This window comes from Schistocerca serialis, chromosome 6, assembly GCF_023864345.2.
Source record: "Schistocerca serialis cubense isolate TAMUIC-IGC-003099 chromosome 6, iqSchSeri2.2, whole genome shotgun sequence".
Classification (NCBI taxonomy): Eukaryota; Metazoa; Arthropoda; class Insecta; order Orthoptera; family Acrididae; genus Schistocerca; species Schistocerca serialis.
Window position 1 is genome coordinate 633,594,475 of NC_064643.1, and position 20,229 is coordinate 633,614,703.

General features: G+C 44.8%; 1 protein-coding gene across 1 annotated transcript in view; it reads right to left on the bottom strand.

The window, feature by feature from the left end:
* Window positions 1-13,049: 13,049 nt before the first annotated feature.
* Window positions 13,050-20,229, bottom strand: part of LOC126484395 (F-box/LRR-repeat protein 14) — a 55,486-nt gene continuing 48,306 nt past the window's right edge. The window contains exon 2 of the mRNA XM_050107893.1: window positions 13,050-17,961. Within this exon, the coding sequence (XP_049963850.1) occupies window positions 17,407-17,961 (555 nt within the window). The 3' untranslated portion in view covers window positions 13,050-17,406. The remainder of the gene's footprint in view (window positions 17,962-20,229) is intronic.

Here is a 20,229-nt window from a genome sequence, read left to right on the forward strand (position 1 = left end):
AAACAAACTAACCTGCAACCAAAAAGCACATCTTTTGGTAGCTTGTTGATCTCTTATTTCTTCTAGAAATTAGGAAAATAAAAAATTGACAACACACGAGCGATGCTTTATACAGTAGTGATCTACTTACTATCAGTACACAAACAGCACCCACTTGTCGCCTCGAGTCACTCTCAGTTCTTCTTTCAGACTCGTCCGCATTACGCTTCGCGAAACAAAATACGTTTTTATTCACACACGGGGCGTCTCGGTCTTTGGTGAGTTAGTGAGACGCAGTTGTGAAGAAAAAGAAAACGTAACTTCCAACAAGTCAACAATATACTATTATTCTCTGTACACAAGAGACTTCACAATTCGATGTAAGACTTGCGCTTTCCTTTCTCAACAAACAGGAGAAAAACACTGACCTCACACTTCGGGTCCGTAGCAGCAAAGAAATGGACAATACAACCACTTTCCTTCCCAAACAACACGTAACACAACGAGCTAAACTGTAAAAACATTGGCGTGTACATAAAAAAACACGTTGAGGCACGCCCGAATATAGTAACGGAAACAAACACTTCAGAGTAAAGAACAAAACACAACAGAAAAAACGAGAAAACTCAACTGAACAAACAGGCGTGGCGCCGGCTCAGATAGCCACGGTGGAGCTGTCGGTCAAACGGAAAGAAAGACTCAACCGGTGGGGACTTTCCACACACACACACACAAAAAGCGCACACGCAGTATAGTACACAGCCAGTTCTTTCGGCAGCTATTTTTTTTGTTTTATCTCTCTGCAGTTATCGTCTATCTACACAAGCGCGTGGACCTTTTTTTTTCTTTTTAAAGGGGGACGTATTGTTCGGCGTCGATTATGACCACTTGTTGCATATGAAGAATTACAGGCCCGGATTTCGCTCTTGACATATTGTCAGTTGCCTGCGCGGCGCGCGAAGCGATAAATTTCGTATACCGATATTATTTGGCAACTGGCGTGAATATTTACGCTGGTGGGCTCTTGATTCCGCAGGCGGTCTGCTTCGGAACGTCGCTTTCTACAAAGAGTTGGATAGCTAGAGATAGAGAGAGGGGGGAGAGAGAGAGAGAAATGTCCTCTACGAGGCTGAATGTCAATGCTCACTGCGTCTCTTAAGAAAACTCGCTTCTGGAAATAATTCTGTATCAGAGACAAAGCCCGGAAGTCTTGCAATCAGTAGCTTCATAGATTACTAGATGTACTTATTTTCACCAAAGAGTTTTATGTAGCTGTGACACAGTTTGGGTGTCGGAGGACTTTATGGATTAAAGATGGAACAAAGAAAAACGAGGGGAAAGTAAAAAGCGCAGTATTAGACGAATAAAAGCTCGATTAAAACTTGGGAGCGACAACAGATACCACGTGACCAACTAAATTATTTCTTAAAGAAATGAAGTGCAACATACCATTTAGTACCTGGGACAAACGAGTTATTAATTTCCTTTTTAGAGAGCGGGATGTTGTGGCAGATTTATCAGGAAAGGGATATACTGAGGTAGGGCCAAATGCCATTCACATGGAGTTAGCCAGACTGCATGAACCCACTACCCATTGATTGAAAATGGAAATCAGTTGACTGTCACGTCAAAATGTTACCAAAAACAATTTTATAGATATGAACATTTGCTGGTATTCACTTAGTAGCGTGCTCTGGGCAGTTCTAAAATGTCATGCCTGTTCTCCACAGATACTATTTGCTATTAAATCGTCTGTCGGAAAATATTGTGTTGGTATGGTCCTTCGCAAGAACATTCGAAGCAAAACCACTACTTCGCTTATCTTTGCTTTTATGACACGATTGCAACATGAAAAGAAGTATCGACGGATACAATCTCTACAATGCTCCTGTAGATATTTTACAAAACGTTTGCTTTTTGCACACACTGTCCGTACGAGAAATAAAATTGGTCTTACCATCACAGTGCTTTACGAATGAATGAGTGACCAAACCATTAATAGTTGGGATAACCCTGTTTTCATCACCAGTTTGTCATTTACAACTGAATATACTTTTGTTATGTGTTAGTGCAAGTATGTTAATATTAACTTGTATAGATATAACGGTCGAGTTTAAGCAACGTTGAGTGTGGTCATCAACATCTGAGAAATGTATAACAGTGTATATTGAAACTGGGAAAGAAAACGTGTCAGAAATAATAGCGAGAATGAAGTGTCTACCGACACGAGATAGATGACAAACTGGTAAAGAAAACAGTGTAGATACAAATATTGGCAACAGTTCCATGCGCTCAAATGAAAGTCTATAAAGGCAAAAAGTAGCTCTGTAGAACATGAATTATTGATGAAATTTCTTTGCTCTCCGTGGTTCACAAAATGAACATTGTGAAGTGCTGCAGATGGAATTGGTATAAGAGAACGTAGCACTGATGTGACAGCGAAAGAGAAACGCGTGGGTACGCACGAAGTTCAGATGTAGAGTCAGCGCAGTAGAATCAGAGTAGTACAGCTGTGGCCAACGGCTAGCAAGCAGTTTACTTTAAAAAAATACGAGATGTGATGATCACTAATCTTGCCACACCGAAAAGTCAAATGATTTCTCCCGAAAAAATGAAAAACTTTTGTTTACTGAACTTTTCTCAAAAGATATACCAGAAACTTACAGCTACGCTTAGCACAAGGAGGAGACAATATTACTGGCCAATTACAGAACGCACAAACAAGGGTGAAAAACTAGCGAGGGAAACTTAAAACACTTCCGATGAATATAATCCGTGTGAAGAAGGACTTATTCCACCATATCAGTTTGATGAGATCTTATCACGTATTAAAGAGCCAATAATTATTACAACTTATGATTTACATGAGCTCAACACATTTTTACGTCTACCTGCTTGCAATAATGGCTATCTATATCGTAATGCTTCTTTAATTCCGTCTGATATTATGTTCCAAGATTTACTGATTTTGTTACGTAGTTTAACTGATCAAATACTAAATGTAGACTTTGATTACTTCATGCGTTTAATGATATGCAGTAGTAAACCAGTTTCTTCTGGCCTAGATATACGCGTAAAACTTCTAATCTTAATTGGGAAATAGTGATCATAACATGTTCACATAATTTAATTAGAAGTAATCTTAAACATACATTTTGTCTCAAACACATTGATGAAATGCGTCAACCTTTATTTTTTGTGTTATTTGTGACAATTGTTATTGGTATACGGAATGGGAATAGATGACGCCAGTAGTATAATCTAATATAGAAAATAACCACTTTCATGATAAACTGAATAGAAGATGGACATTTGTTTGTAGTCAACCGATTGAAGAACACTAAGCATTTAAAGCAAGAGAAATCAAATCTTTTAATCTCCAGAATATTTTAAGTACTGTTATGAATATGGCTTTATTACTATTTTGTCGTTTATGTCTGAAAGGTTGTTTTGGTGAGAGACTGCAAGGCCCTCACAAAAACAAATTCTTCAGAGATACAAATGTTCAAACTGATGAATGACTCACGATTATTTTCAACTGCTGTTGAACATACTATCCGACTGTTTACATTCAGGTATGTAGTAACAAGAGGAACAAGAAGCGGTACAAGAACAAGCGCATGAATCTAAAGCAGATAAAAGAAAAGTGAATGCTGAACAGCTGTCAGAAGAAAATAAAAAACTTAACACTGATGAAACAGATGGGTGCTTGTGACACTGTTCCGATTTTATGTAAAATATTTGCGTTATTCAGCTATCAACAAGAACGCATATATACACTGCTTGCCTTAGCAAAAAACTTAATAGAGAAATAACCACTTAATTCCAGAATCATAATGAACCGATACCTGGAGTGAGTGAGAGAGAGAGAGAGAGAGAGAGAGAGAGAGAGAGAGAGAGAGAATCGCAGAAAAACTAACACATGACTCACCCCCCCATATCTCACATAGCTACACCGAACTGACCTTCAGCCCTCCGCAGTGAACGTGGAGCTTCCTGCTACTACAGGGCTTCCACGGCTTCTCTCAGTCACTGGTTGCCTGCTTCTTTACAGGGGTTCTCATGTCAGCCTCACAGACTGCTATCAAGACGACGAAGGGTTGACCGAGTGCAACTAGCACGTGCCGTGGCGCGAATACCTCATTCCATTTTGACCAGTTCTATTTGAAGAAGCTAGGGAATGCTAACTAATGGGGAAAAATACTCATTCTTAACAATATACAAGGGCAGTACCTGGGCACCGGAGGAAATGGGACTGTAATAGGAGATTCTCTGAGTTTGTTCATGCTTCCACGGATTTTACCGTAGTTGTAAAACAGTCCGGAAAGTTTAGTAGTATTGATACAATAATTCGGCAAAAAGTAATAAAAGTGAATAGAATGTAAAATGACATCAATGACAACAGAAACATAGTACTGGAAATTGACTGTAGGGGAGATATTTGTCTAATCTTACAAGGGATAGGAATTTTTAACTTTCTCGACTTGTTTATTAATGAACAAAATCCAACTTACATTTATAGTCCAAATTAAATCGAAATTATGCGTTCAGACAGAATGCTTTTATCGGCCTATTTCTATATTTACATAAGGCTGAGCTGTAAGAATTAAAGGTTACAACTGATGGTGATGTGCTGTCAGTTCGGGAATAAATGTTGTACAACAGTGGTGTTATTTCTCCTGAGAAAGTCGAGAAATATGTACGAATCAACAATAGGGGAGTAGTGAACAAATGAAGACATACGCGGGAATGCGGGCTAACCCTCAAATGTAAGAGCTTAGAGATATGTGTGGCCATCTGTTGGTGGGTACGGGAACTACCAAAATTGACACCAGTCTCACCACTGCGTGGTATTTAGGGGTGAGACCAAAGTCAGTTGTGGTAGTTCCCATACCCAGCAGCAGATTTCAACGCTTATCTCTTCTATTTTGATAGTTCCCGTACTCAGAAATCGAGAGTTGGAATTTTAGTAGCGGCAACTATTTATTTACAGCTCGTACAAAATAGTGACCTTCAAAGTACCAACAGCATGGCTGAAGAGCGGCGTATTGTGCCGCTGCCAACCCGCCTGTTTTGGGGAGTGAAATTACAATAAAGAAAACAAAAAAAATATACACCAGCATTGTGTATAACCCGTTGCCAGCGATGTGGAAGTCCTTTTTTTCCCTTTTTATTGGCATCTAGCATACAAACTTTTTAGCCATCACAAAATGTAGAAGTCGTAGAATACTCTAAGCAGTGCCAGTTGTGTTGACAGTTCGAGCGGCGCGGTCTATTGCCTCGATGAATTTGTGGCAGTTCCGAAGCGAATGCCGTGAAGTGTTCCCTTCAGTTTAGAAATCGAGTTGAACTCACGAGGGCTTACGTCAGGTGAGTGCAGTAGGTGGTACAGCACTTAGCAGCCCCATCGATCAGCTTGCACTGTATGTGCTTGAGCATTGTCCTCCAAAATGATGTCAGGTTCTGCAGAAAGTGTCATCACTTCTGTCTCTAAAGTGGTCGTAGGTTGTGTTCCAAAAATGAACAGCATAGAGACAGAAGTGCTTTCTGCAGGACCTGACCATCATTTTGCAAGACAATGCTCAATCACGTACAGTGCAAGCTGTTACTGCCTTGTTTGACTGATGGGGCTGCTTTTGCTATATCACCTACTACACTCCCCTGACTTAAGCTCTCGTGAGTTCAAGTCGATTTCTAAACTGAAGGAAACACCTCACGGTATTCGCTGCAGAACTGCAACAAATTCGTCGGGCAATAGACCGCTACGCTCGAACTATCAACACAACTGGCACTGCTAAGAGTATCCTACGACTTCCACATCGCTGGCAGCGGGTTATACACAATGCTTGTGACTCGTTTGAAGGTCAGTAAAGCTTTGAAGAAAATGGTTCAAATGGCTCTGAGCACTATGGCACTTAACATCTGAGGTCATCAGTCCCCTAGACTTAGAACAACCTAAGGACATCACACACATTCATGCCCGAGGCAGGATTCGAATCTGCGACCGTAGCAGCAGCGCGGTTCTGGACTGAAGCGCCCAGGACCGCTCGGCCACAAAACTTTGAAACAAGTATCTATTTTGTACGAGCTGTAAATAAATAGTTGCCACTATTAAAGTTCCAACCCTCGTAGACTGCGACGCTTATTTCTACGTTTTTACGTTTAAGGGTTAGACCGTTTTTCCGCGCATGTCTTCAGATGTTTCTGGGAAAGTATGTGACTTGGAAGGCAACTACAATGAAGAGCCTACAGAGAGTGACAGTGTCAGGGGAGCACAGAAACGAGACGAAGTGTATTGGGGGCACCGCAGGTGGCAGCAACGGCTGCAGAGTAGCACGACCGGCCCGTCGCCCACGCTTCGCTGCTCATAGCGACAACCCCCCCCCCCCCCCCCCCCCAACGCAGCAGTAGCTGCCAGCCGGCTGTGACGTCACGCTTATTTTGAAGCGTCCGCTGCGTGCCAGCAGAGAAAGTCCACACCTTTGCATCGCCAGCCACCTCGACTCACGATAAGAGACGGCCGCGGCTATTCTATTCCTGGTATCCCTCCCTACGTTTCCTGTTACGAGGGCGGCCGGATGCCGGCACGAGCACTCTATTCAAGGTCGACGTTGTCTTCCTGCCGTGACAACACTAAAATTCTTGCATCAGCGAGTACTTCAGCTAGCAGCCGAAACGATAAATATCACAAAGAGGGGAAGACCTCGTGTACGAAATACAGCCAGCAAAGGGCGTAAATCGAGGATTCGACAAGTCACCACGAAATGAAAAGACAGGTGGTTGCAAAATGTCCGAAATATTTTTCAGGTTATGGGACGAAACATCCTACATACACAGGAACATCAATATGCTCGTACTGTCAATTTCGTTGTTGATTTCGTTTCCTAATCACCGAAATAAAATCACATAGCTTTTCAACGTATTTGTACAGCGTGATACCAATGCGACTAAATTAGCATTAACTCAAAAACTTTGTACCTACGTCCATCGAGTCATGCCATTGGTCAAATACACAATTATACCAGCAATTTTCAAGACCTACATTTAGACGTATCGTGACAGCCACGTTAGCTGGATGCAAATAATTTCACCTTAACAACTGGTTGTAATGTTCTTCACTTTGTATACAATGCCTCTATGAATTCGCCGCAGTTTCGCATGCACTGAGCTCTATTTTTTAGCCTATACAGTCCGGCATAGAAAATCATCAGAATGTACAAAGCGGATTGTTGTACAAGGGTTATCGTTTCTTGAATCATTACTCCAATAGGCAGCAACACGACAAACACTATAACCGAATGCTATAAATTCTAACACTCTTTTCGATTCAATACCGTCTTTGCATTATTCGCTTCCGAATTGTCGATTTTCTACGATATATTTATTTGCTTTTGAATCGGTATCCACTTTGTTCCAGCTTATTTTCAGTGACTTGTCATTCGGGCACATCAGTCATTTCAGGTGTACACAAATAAATAATGGATAGTTGTAATGTGATGACAAGCAATGGCATAAAGGTAACACTGAGAATTACGGTAAGTTTTCCATATTAGTAGGGAAGTGACTGGGCAACGGCGTTAAACAGTTCTGAAGGGCGGATAAAATAGCACTGACTACGAAAACTGAAAAATCGTTCAGATTCTAGTTTAAAATCAAGTTGTTGTGGCATTGCAGTTGCTGGGCATGCAATCGAGCGCGAGTGTCTTGCTGGCAAAACATTTCGATGATGTAACTCTTTGAGATATCCTCGCACATGACAATGGTGATGAGTCACGTCACCAAAACACCCAGGACACTCATGTCGGTTCCATCTCGGAGAACCGGTACCACGGGTCCGAGTTAATTACAAATCCAGCAATGCGCTCGACAAATGAAAGTCATTGTCCGAGATCGCGGAAAGAGGTCCTCAGCTCAGCAGAGCAATGGCTTCGGTCACGGGCTTGACCATTATTTGGTCTCAGCTTCTCTGAAAGTTCACTCCGGCGTTCAACTACTTTGCTATATCGTTCTGTGAGTCGGATAAGCAGCAGTCTCGCGTCTTTGCGTTATCACTAGATTCTACCGCTCCTGCAAGCATGATGCGATTAAACAGAGGAGTAATTGGACGTCTTATCGGCAGCCCGCTGATAGCATCTATCGGGGCAGCCTCGGCTACGCAGCTGACAGGAAATAGACGGCAACTGGCGTGTGTCTCCGCTGGAAGCCATTCCTCAACAGGAACCGGGCGCGCCCTACGCAGGAAGTTTGGCCGATGTCTGGAGGAGCATCCCGCGTGCACGCACTAGCTAACAAGTCTGCGACGGACAAGGCGGTTTCTCATGCGTTGAGTTGCTTGTACAGCTGACTGCATCAGCATTTGAAATTACCCAGGCGCTGCCGCGCACTCGCATACATTACGCGAGAACACGCGGCCATCAGTCGAGGCTGTCGTTCGCGTCCTGTGCCCCCGTCCGCCGCAAACCAAGCAGCCCGGACGGCGTACACACACCGGGCCCCGACAACAATCCGTCGTTTCAGGAGGCCGCGATATCGCAGAACCACTTGCTACCGATTGAGAACCGCCTAGCACCGCATTAGCAATTCCACGTTTACGTAAGACACCGCATTGTCCTCGGTTGCGTCGGTATGTTCTCGGGAATCTGAGGCCAGCATTTGCGTCGCGGATGCCCTGCCGCACCAAGTACCTACCTCACCGTGGGACACTATCTACAGCACACGAGAACAAGACGGGGTGCGGAATCAGGTTCACCAGCGAACACCGGAAAAATATTTGTCACTATAGCTAAGAAACAAATCTTCAAACGAAGTTAGCCATGAGGCGCAGTTTAACTACCGGGACTGATCATCACGTGAATGAATTTTGAAATAAATCTTAATATAAATTTCCACTTCCTGTCACCCAACATTCATTATAGCCTATTGATTTCAGCATAGTTATATACGCCCTTAAATAGTAGCACTTCCTCTACAAACTCACGCATGCCTTCTTCGCAGTCTTTTCTACTACACACCGTTACTTTTCGTGTGATGGTCAACACCACGATAAATTCTAGTCAAGTATAACGACAACGATCTTCCTGTGTTTTATTTCGCAGCTTCTGATGCCATTGTGAACTCCTATAAATCGCTAACAATACTTCCATTTCTTTCTCGACTGCCGCCATTCTTACCTTTGTACCGTATCACTTTCATTACAGCGCCATTTTGTACAATAAGACCTATTTTAAAAGCGTTAATCTTTCACGCCAAAAAGGGAACAATCAACTTGTCCTATTCATTCATCACCACCTCTATTACAACAATGTCTCCTACGTAATTTAAAAATCTGCTAACAGGAGGATTTCACAAACAGCCTATCACACATTCCTTCTACATTAAAGCTTCAGGTTTGCACTCTACTCCTGGGCAATATTTCCACTAACGAATTACGCTGCTCGTTATTCTCGCTGATCAGCAGTACAGTACTCATGTCGATGACAAATCATGACCAAATCGCCGATCTTAGCTGTTAGCATCTGTAAGCTATACGCATATATGTCTGCTCCATGTGAAAAAAGTGTCTTTCTTTAAATTTAATTATGTACATATTACTTGAAGTTTTGTTACAGATTATAACAATGGTGACGCAAAGACAGATGCCTGACTCCACATACAAATTTATAAGCTTGCTGAAAGCTCATAGACGTTAGCCGCTCATGGTGATCCTTGCGTTGTAACTTTCGTGGTAGTTCGGGCGAATTTTCCGCTATAGTCTGTCCCGATGGCAAACTCCGCCATACAACGTAAGGAGTGAAATAGTGATCTACAAACAAACTACAGGGCCCCCCTGGCTGACGAATTTGGCTTCAATATTTGGCTTCAATCTGGCACTACGGCCCTCAACTCTTGAAAGTGCCAGACAAAAGCTGAGCGCTGGAGGCTTCAGTGCGATTTCTCAGGCGCTTCCTACCACTGATAAAGACTTTTTAAGTTTTGCTCTCGGCCTGGTACATACTCTTATCCGCAGCGCAAGTTCGCTTATACACGAATGATACCACTCCACTACGATTTTGATCATCTAAACCTTTGGTTCGTCACCTCGCCAGCACTACACATCAAGGGCGTCCATAACGGGTGCAAGGGGCGACCGCCTCCTGCCAGCCTCTCAGGGAAAGGGAAGAAAATGTAGTTAGGTGTTTTTCTTTCAAGAAAATGACTTAAGAGTCAGTATTTCACAGGTTTTTAACAGCGTCAGAAATTGAAGTTTTCATGTCTACTTAAAAGTCGCAATTTCTCTCCCAAAATATTAAAAATATTCTCTCCCCCCCCAAAATATTATCGCGGACGCCCTTGCTACACATGATGTTCCTTTAATGGGCAGGGAAACAAATGATGACTAAACGTACATAGCAAATAGTTTCAGTGATCAAATCTGCGTAGTCAGTTGTTGAGTGAGCATCGATCCCGAAGCTTTTCTTCTCCATCCCTTATTAAAACTGACATACAGCACTTCATTCCGGAACTGAATCACAATGCATCAGTTACGCTATATTTACAGGAACCAATACAAAACGCCATGACCCACTGAATTGTTTAAACTGAATGAAATGTTGTCTACCACTTTGCTTAAAACAACAGGTTCCCCTAAGTTTTGCCTGAGGTGCAACTGTTTGGATAAGATTCATGCAAACAGTTCTGTTATTTCTCTGATGCCTGCCATTCGCGCAGGACACGTATTTTTCTCAGTTATTCTTCGTCACTGTCTAACATACTTTGTTATTCAAAATCAGAAAACTGTTACACCTAGAGTGGCAGATTAGTACAGCCACTGTCTAATGAATCTGACGTTCATTAACTTCAATCTCAAAACTTATTCCAACCTCTAATACCCTTTAAATACCAATACCTGTGCATCGAAAACTTTTCCCCCCAACAAACTGGCGTAGCTTTTCAAATCACTGACAAATACAAGCAACTGTCGTTTTTAGTGCAACGGGCAGCAAGTCGAAATGTCAGCTGTGAAATGTTTCACAAATTAACCACGAAGTATGCCGCAGTCTATCGGCCCGTTTTATCTCCATTGCAGGGTAAAAATCCAGTGGTGTGGTTGAAACTGTTCTGAGGGGGCAGATTTCGTGTTCAACTGTAACAGATTTTACAGTTGTTTTTGCGAAGTGCCTCATTGCCAAATTTAACACACATTTTCAGTAGCTCTCTTTTAGTACTCTATCCAATGTTGTGTATTAAGAAATACAGATTCTGATGATATTGTCCATGACTGTGCGTTTAACTGTTAAAATAACGAGTCAGTGCCCAGTTACTAAAAATATATTATTGTTAACGACGTAATTCGCAAGCTTGGCTCTTTCTTTTCTTTTCTTTTTTTTTTCAAGTGGCAATCTTGTAATTTAGTTCATCAGCGGAGCTCTCGGGAACGCAACGCAGCTTTCAATGATAAATGCAAAACTGTAAAGCGTAAAGTATTGACGAACTAAAATCCAACGTTGTTACTACGTCTGCGAAATATGTCATAACAATATGATTTTAATGACTGGCAACATTGTTTCATTTTAAAAACGGATAGCTACTCGAATATTTTTACATAAAGGAAGTTGCGAAGCATTACATTCCAGATGGATACTACGCGCTTGCTTTTTTTTTATTTTTTACTTCAATGTTGCTGCTCATGAACCTGCGACAAACAAATGACGATAGCAAAGCGTAAATACTGCAGTGAAGTTAAGCTACAAAACTTTTCTTTTTTGGGTATTTTCGGACTCCCGACAAAATGTGACCCTGTGCGTTGTGTTTGTACGGGAAAGGATGATGCGAGCGAGCCTGCACGAGGTTTCGTGGCGCTATATAGCTGCGATCGAAATCGGCCGACGCGGCCCCGAAAGAACTCGGGCGCGGCAACCCTGTGGCGCGGCCTGCGCATGCGCAGTAGCGGCGTGACGCGCCGGCGCCATCCACGGCCGACCCAACAGCCAGCCAGGCAGGCTCGCGGCTTTCGAAAGCCCGTGTGCGGCGTTGTGGCCGCAGCTCTCATACCGGAGATAACGATGTTTAGCCGAGTACTCGCACGCCACGCACGGTTCGTCCGTGACTATTAAGGAGAAAACTTGGGCGCAGAATTCCACCTACGCAACTGCGTGTCTAAACGGCGCGAAGCATAACGGAATTCATTTTCCCCTGTATTTTCTCGCACACGCTTACGTCTCCTCATTGTCCAGTTAAAACACCTACGGACCTACCAATGCATAAAGTCATTCTGTTACACGCTTTTTGATAATAGCAAGTAGTTTTTTTTACTATTTTATTTCGCGATGCGTTTCAGGATTTAGATACACTGCAGACTCTTTTACACATGAAAACTATTCAAAATGAACGGTATTAAATACCATTCGATACTACTTCCATTGCAGCACTAAGAGCTTCAATTTGTAGTTATAAGAAGGAAATCATTCCAATGAGAAACGTCTAAAATATATTACATGACAAAACAGCTGAAAATTGAAGTTATGATTTTCGAAACACATCGACAGTTAAAAGCATAAATTAACAACAACAACCCAAACGACTTCTAGCCGTTAATCAAATAGCGTTCTGCCACATTCCAAGACGCAGCGGCATGACGATGTAGACCGAGTGAATCCATTCCACCTCTGAAGTGAAAAAAGTTGCCGCCTTTAATGCCCCAAGTCATTGAAGGTAAGACATTCCAGGCCTGACATGCTGTACATGTTTCGATCATTAGTCAGGGATATTATTTCATTGGGAATTTGGCACAGCTTTGATGAAGAAACTATCCGAACATTCACTCAATTTTAAGGAAGCCACAAACAACTTGATTCCGAATGGCCAAATACGAATAGGAAACCACTGCTGTCGAATACGAATCCAGGTGTCGAGGTTAGAATCATTAAAGATAGCTGAGAATTAATTTTTTCTTTCATATGGGGTGCCATTGCTATAGGGCAGTTACCTAATCAAGGGTGTGTCCAATTCTTTGCTGTCCCCCCCCCCCCCCCCCCACATTTGGCTTCATCAAAACTCCAACAGTTTCACTGCAAACCAATCTGAACGTCACTGATGGACTTAAATTAGGTCGAATTAAATACAATTGTCGTCTTAGAATGAAAATGGTATTCGTTGCTGTCACTAAGAGTACAAATATTTTTCTATGCTGAAAATAATAATTTCAGTATCACTCCTTTCCAGACAACTTATCTGAAAAGTAGAAAAAATAGCAATTACTAAATCACGACAAATGAATTCTGGGACTGTTCGCTAAAAAGAGCTGCAGACAATCCCGACATTCAATATCTTCAGTACCGATCCAGTGATAAGCACTGCTAAATGTGTAACAAAGTATTAGAGGACTATAGTGAATGATGAATACCTTCGGAAAAATTAGGATAAGAAATGGTGTAAAAGTGTCTCAAGCACTTTGTAAGGGAAGAGGAGCGTTCATGCAAAAAGGTTCTTTTCTGACTGCAAAAGAGATCAGTCAGAACAATGGCAGTTCATTTTGAGTTGCCAAAGAAAGCGAGGGAATTATAATATTTCTTTTTACTCCAACTCAACATATTTACTCCACCAAGGACAAAAATTAAAGCAATGAGAATTGCGTGATTGCGTTTCTGAGGTCACAAATGAGGAAGTTAGCTATCAGTTGTATGAACTACAAAATATTATTCTCCAAGGGACGAAAGAATAGTTTAAATGAGTACCAAAAAAGAGCTTAATGATTTCCCAGCAGTGTAATAAGTTTCAATTGTTTCATCTAAATTCTTAAGTCCAGTGACGCTATCTAGGGTAAGATGCTTGTTCCGATGTGATAGCTCTTTAACAATCAATTTTTTGCCCGTCCCGGAATCCTTTTCCTATCGACACTTTCCACTTTAGATTCGCACAACTTCTCTAAGTAACTCCATGTGAAAGGAAGAACGAGGGAGGGCTGTTACGTGCTTAGAAACATTCCACAATTCATTTAATGTGTTCTGAGTACGGCTCTGCACCAATACAAAATCCTTTACTATTTGTCAGAATACTGACACAATACTTTAATTCTGTTACAAGTTTTCTAAACTTTTTGACAAAGAGCAAGTGATCGGAACATTTCTCAGAGAGCCCTTGACAGTGTTTGCGCTCACAGAGGACATATCGCTACGCGAAAGCGGCAATAAGTGCAGGGAGCAAGATTGGAGAGCCATGGAGAATCAAGGAGGATGGAGCAGCCAAAGTGCGCCCCGTCAGGGAGGACGAGGCCAACGTAGAGGGCGCGGACGCGTGCAAGAGGGAGGTAGACATCAGGGAACCCCCCACGAGAAGAACCTCCAGCAGCCGAGGCCAGCGATAAACCACCCACCGAGACCTACACCAAGGATTGGAGGGGCGACAGCTCAGCTGCCGTCCGTCGTACCAAAACCCCAACATCTCTCCAAGACAGCTTCACCATTAACTAACAACCCGTTATGGCAAGAAGCTTTCGTCATCGAAGGAGATGAGGGATTTCTGGAAGACGCTGGGGAGGAGTTCACCGTGATGTGCGACAGTTTTTGTTCCACAGGTAAGGAGTTCAACTGGCACGTCTCTAAAGGAATGTACTTCTACTACAACATGATACACCTCTGGGGTAAGGGTTTGCCGCGATGCGCGAGCACGATGGGAGTGCGCAAGAAGAGAGGAACCTGGTGACAGTAGCAGAGAATACCCGCTTCACTCAGCTGGCAATCTGAGGGGCATCGGAAACTTCCAAGACCCAGACGGGACACATCACAAGTTCCGTCCGATGCGTCTCCCGTCTTCTGATGAGTTTGAAGGAGCGACAGGTTTCTTGGGAATGGTATCACAAGCAACGCACGAATTCTGTGAAGGATTACCAGTCCCAACCTTACATTATAAAATTGGACCAGATGTGGGCAACATGTGGGATCTACCACAACTGAGACCAGTCGAACTTTTCGCAGTTGACGTGCGAAAACCACCAGATGACAATGTTGATGGACATCCTGACGAAGGGAGAAGTGGACGACCAACCCGATCAACATGCAGTAGCCTGAGGCATCAAACCCAACTGATAAATCTACTAGGTTGGACACCAACTGTGACAATATGTACCAAACAATGACAGGCCCTCCAGAATGTAGGCATGCCGCATGAGTTCTGTTGACTTTCCAGACTTTGCTTCGAATGACGGACTGTTTGAGGCAACTGCAGCACGTGTGAGGACAACTGAATCGAAGTACGAACTCAGTGCTTCACTGCATGAGCTTGCAAGTGGATCAGTTGCACAATGCCCATTCGTTGGGACAGAACAAGTGATTGTACTAACATCTAGATTAAGGTACTACTCCGAGGAAGGAGTAAGAGGTCGCTCCAGCTATCAGATAGAACACGAATTTCAGTAACTGCGCAGGTAACCGCCTTCCGTATGCCAAAGAAGCCAGTCGCTGGCGACAATTAATACTGGTGTTGGGTGCAATTTCCACGGCTATCGGAACGTTCTTTAAGTCTGTATTGAAAGTCGAAACAAATTCTTGGAATATGGAGAGATGGGCAAGTTAAACAATGCAAATAAACACACTGCCTTCACTGAAAAGGCCAGACCACGAACACCGTGTGTATCGTCTGGTGTCGTGGAAAAGTCAACATAAAATTTAAGAAGAACCCATCTTTTTCATAAATAAGTGGAACAAGGAATTTTATATGTACGTAACACCTGATTCATATGCAACCGAGAAGACATTTTTCGTTAAGCGTGGCTGTACTGTACGCAGAGAAAGGAACTGACGAAATTGGAAGGAAGATAATGTGGTTGATAACAGAAATGACACTAGGAGTTAAATAAATGCAAACATACTCACGAGGTAAAATTAATGCAATAATTTTAATTTTGATTAAAAGGCAATATGGTTACATTTCCAAGTGGGAAGCTCCACACGTGTAATTTCTGAGCCGGCGCGACGGGCCCTGCTTGCGCCGTCAGCAGCCTAACTTATGAGTGTCGTGTCCCACCAGGGAACAAAGTACAGCGAACAACTACCGCGAACTACTTTCGTTGCAGTGTTGCTGACGAACGGATCTCGAACAGTCGACATCTCTGGTGATCCACAGGTGGCATTGAAGAAGATTATCAGCTTAGTATCACGAAATGATTTACGTATTCTGCACTCATTTGAATGAAACTAGCACTCATTCATACTATTTACCATACTGCAGCATGAACCTTGTGAGGTGAAAAGTACAAGTGCCCAAGAACGAAATACACGCGTAGCAGATAATTGCAGCACTAGTAAAATTCTTGAGCAAGAGCTGTTGGGCAGAGATGTGTCCAGAAGGCGGTGTATAGCAGCAACCACTCAACTTTACGAAAGCTGAAAGTCAGTACACAAGAGTTCACAGTACGCTGTCAGCCTCTCCAGTTTTTATAATAGTCCCGCTGTGCACTGCAACTCTCCAGTTCTGCGACACTACGGCATGCTGGCCGGCAGCAAATGCCTCTCACAACTTCACTAGCGCTTTCATTCTTCCTCTCAGCTCGAGGACCACTGCAGCGTCCGTTGCTGAACCCTGGGACGGCAACTACCGAAGATGAAATAATTTATTGTCGGTGTTCATGGAAATGCTTCATCCAGTAAGGCGCCGATTAATCATCTGCGTGGCTGACCACCAACAACTGAAGCTCCATACAAGGGCAAGTCAGTTATGCGGAACCAGCACAGGGCACAGTAGCCCATTCATTGTGTAGCTGTAGATGTCAGACCCGTACACTAGTCTGTCGACGTCCACTTGTTGAGGAATTACGTTGGAGGAGACTCGGTTGCAAGGTGGAGAACTGGCACAGTACGAGCACCTTAACTGCTGGTGCACAAAACACAATATATCTGTCTGATACTTGTGGAATAGCTGCCCCAACAGGGTGACCTAATCTGTAGATGACTGTCACCTGAAAGCTTGCTGGCAGAGAGTAAACGGTGCGTCGCAGTGTATTAATATACTACTGTATATCGACAGTGTGTGACACTGATGACATTTAGAGCTGGTGATTCGACAGAGAACCGCACTGAGTCCTTGAACAGCACCATGTATTTTCATATATACATATATCCTAATCTCAGTCTATTGCACCTGCAACAATGTGGGGAGCTGATAACTTGACGAGATACGAGCAAGCGTGGAAAAAAGTGCTATTGTCAGCCGAGGCAATGTCCTTATCGTCCTCGGCCCTGCTGCTTCAACTCGTAACTGACCAGGGCAGCAGCAGCCTCGACAACCGACGCGGCAGGATGTGTCCGTGACAGTTGATGCTCGGCTCGGGGCGATCGTCGGTGTCCAGTGGGCGTCACGGCACGGGACTGGTGAGCGAACAGCACGGCGACGAGTAGGGGGAGGGGGGGGGGCGTCGTCTGGTCGAGCGTCGACTCAGTCACCGGGGCCGGCGGCTCACCTGACGTGCCACAGGCCCAGGTTGAGCGTGCTCAGCTGCGGCAGCCGCATGATGCGCTCCAGGCCCTGCGTGGTGATGCGCGTGCAGCCGTACAGGTCGATGCAGCGCAGGTGGCGCAGCGACTCGGCGATGGTGGTGAGCCCCTTGTCGGTGATGCGGTTGCACTGGCCGATGTTGAGCGTCTCGAGGTCGTGCAGCGTCTCGGCGACGCGGCACACGCCCTCGTCCGAGATCTGGCACGCGGACAGCGACAGCGAGCGCAGGTGGAACAGCCCCTGAGACACGTGCGCCAGCGCCTGGTCGCCGATCTTGTCGCAGAAGCTGACGTCGAGGTGCGAGACGCGCGACCCGCCCTCCGCCAGGTAGGCCATGCCCACGTCCGAGATGTTGTCGCACGCGCGCAGGTTGAGCTCGCGCAGCGACGCCATCTTGGCCAGGTGCTTGAGCCCGCTGTCCGTGATGGAGATGCAGAAGCTCAGGTTGATGCTCTTGAGCGTCGTCAGGCCCGTCGACACGTGCTTGAGCGCCTCGTCCGACAGCCGCTGGCAGTCCTGCACACACAACAGAAACACATCCGTCAGTAAGCTGAAGGCAAAGTCCTCGCTGACACGAAAGTTGGTTACAGCACGGCCGTGCTTTACTATTGCGGCCCTATTGACCTTGGAACCAACTTAACCACTTGTTGTGATGTTTAAAGCTTTCCTGGCGTACTGATTGTTCCATAAAAACACGGGAGAACTGCCGGATGTCAGTAATGTCCTGCCACGATATTTCGGTGCAGAGTCTTCTACCCATCTTCAGGTGGGTACCACTGTAGTACTACAGTGGTACTCACGTGAAGATGGCCAGAAGACTCTGCGCCGAAATATCGTGACAGGACGTTACTGACATCCGGCTACTATAGTACTACTACAGCGGTGCTCACCTGAAGATGGCCAGAAGACTATGCGCCGAAATATCGTGGCAGGACGTTACTGACATCCGGCAGTTCTCCCCTGTTTTTATGGAATAACCACTTGTTACTTGGGACCTGCAGTCTAACGGGAACACAAAACCACGGCCATTTTTCACATAAGCAAACTGCCGTAGACTGATACTGTCTCCATCCGAAGAGGCTTCGGAAGGCCCAATAGTACTGACCCAACGCTGTGTCATTCACTGCTGATAGGCGCCATTGGATGCAGTTAAGGAGCAGGCACGTGGTCAGCACACCACTCCCCTGAGCGGTCTGTTTTAGTGACTGGCGTCGCTACTTTTCGGTCAAGTAGCTCTGCAAAGTGGCCTCACAAGGGCTGAGTGCACCCCACTTGCAAGAGCACTCAGCAGACCCGGACGGTCACCCATCCGAGCCAGACAGTGTTTAACGTCGGTGATCTGACGGGAACAGGTGTTACCACTGCGGCAAGGCCGCTGCCAATGAAATGATAGAAGCATTCCGTCATCAGGCCACGAGTGGCCTATCGGGACCATCCGACCGCCGTGTCATCCTCAGTGGAGGATGCGGATAGGAGGGGCGTGGGGTCAGCACACCACTCTCCCGGTCGTTATGATGGTATTCTTCACCGAAGCCGCTACTATTCGGTCGAGTAGGTCCTCAATTGGCATCACGAGACCGAGTGCACCTCGAAAAACGGCAACAGCGCATGGTGGCCCGGATGGTCACCCATCCACGTGCCGACCGCGCCCGACAACCCTTAACTTCGGTGATCTCACGGGAACAGGTGTATCCACTGTGGCAAGGCTGCTACCAATGAAATGATGAAGGACATAAAAATCCTAGACTGTGCAGCGATAATGGCCGAGTCCTTTGAATGCTCTCTTCGGCAACACTACGACTGAGTCACTGAATAATACAATCATACAATACAGTCATTCACGGTCTGTATCTGCATCCTTCTTCGTTTCAGTTTTATGAGCTTCAAGCTGGGATGCAGTACAGAACAGTGTAACAAAGCGCTCTAATAATTTTTTTTCGTCAAGTGTAGAAACGTGTGGGACAAGGGAGTTCCTGAAACTTCCAAGCAGATTAAAACTGTGTGCCGGACCGAGACTCGAACTCGGTACCTTTCCGTTTCGCGGGCAAGTGCTCCACCATCTGAGCTACCCTGTCCTCGCAGCTTTACTTCTGCCAGTACATCGTCTCCTATCTTCCAAACTTAACAGAAGTTTCGCAAGGAGAGCTTCTGTAAAGTTTGGAAGGTAGGAGACGATGTAGTGGCAGAAGTAAAGATGTGATGACGGGGGGTCAGTCGTGCTTGGCTAGCTCAGATGGTAGAGCACTTGCCCGCGAAAGGCAAAGGTCCTGAGTTCGAGTCTCGGTCCGGCACACAGTTTTAATCTGCTAGGAAGTTTCATATCAGCGCACACTCCGCTGCAGAGTGAAAATCTCATTCTGGAAACATTCCCCAGGCTGTGGCTAAGCCATGTCTTCGCAATATCCTTTCTTTCAGGAGTGCTAGTTCTGCAAGGTTCGCAGGAGAGCTTCTGTAAAGTTTGGAAGGTAGGAGACGAGATATTGGCAGAAGTAAAGCTATGAGGACGGGGTGTCAGTCGTGCTTGGCTAGCTCAGATGGTAGAGCACTTGCCCGCGAAAGGCAAAGGTCCCGAGTTCGAGTCTCGGTCCGGCACATAGTTCTAATCTGCCAGGAAGTTTCATATCAGCGCACACTCCGCTGCAGAGTGAAAATCTCATTCTGGAAGGAGTTCCTGTGAGAGCCTAACAGGCTATGTTGCCATGTTTGAAAGGTATCCAGTGTCGATTTCGACCTACAGCTCGGAGTGCTGTGTAATTAAGAAGGCATATTGGAGCAAGTTAAAAG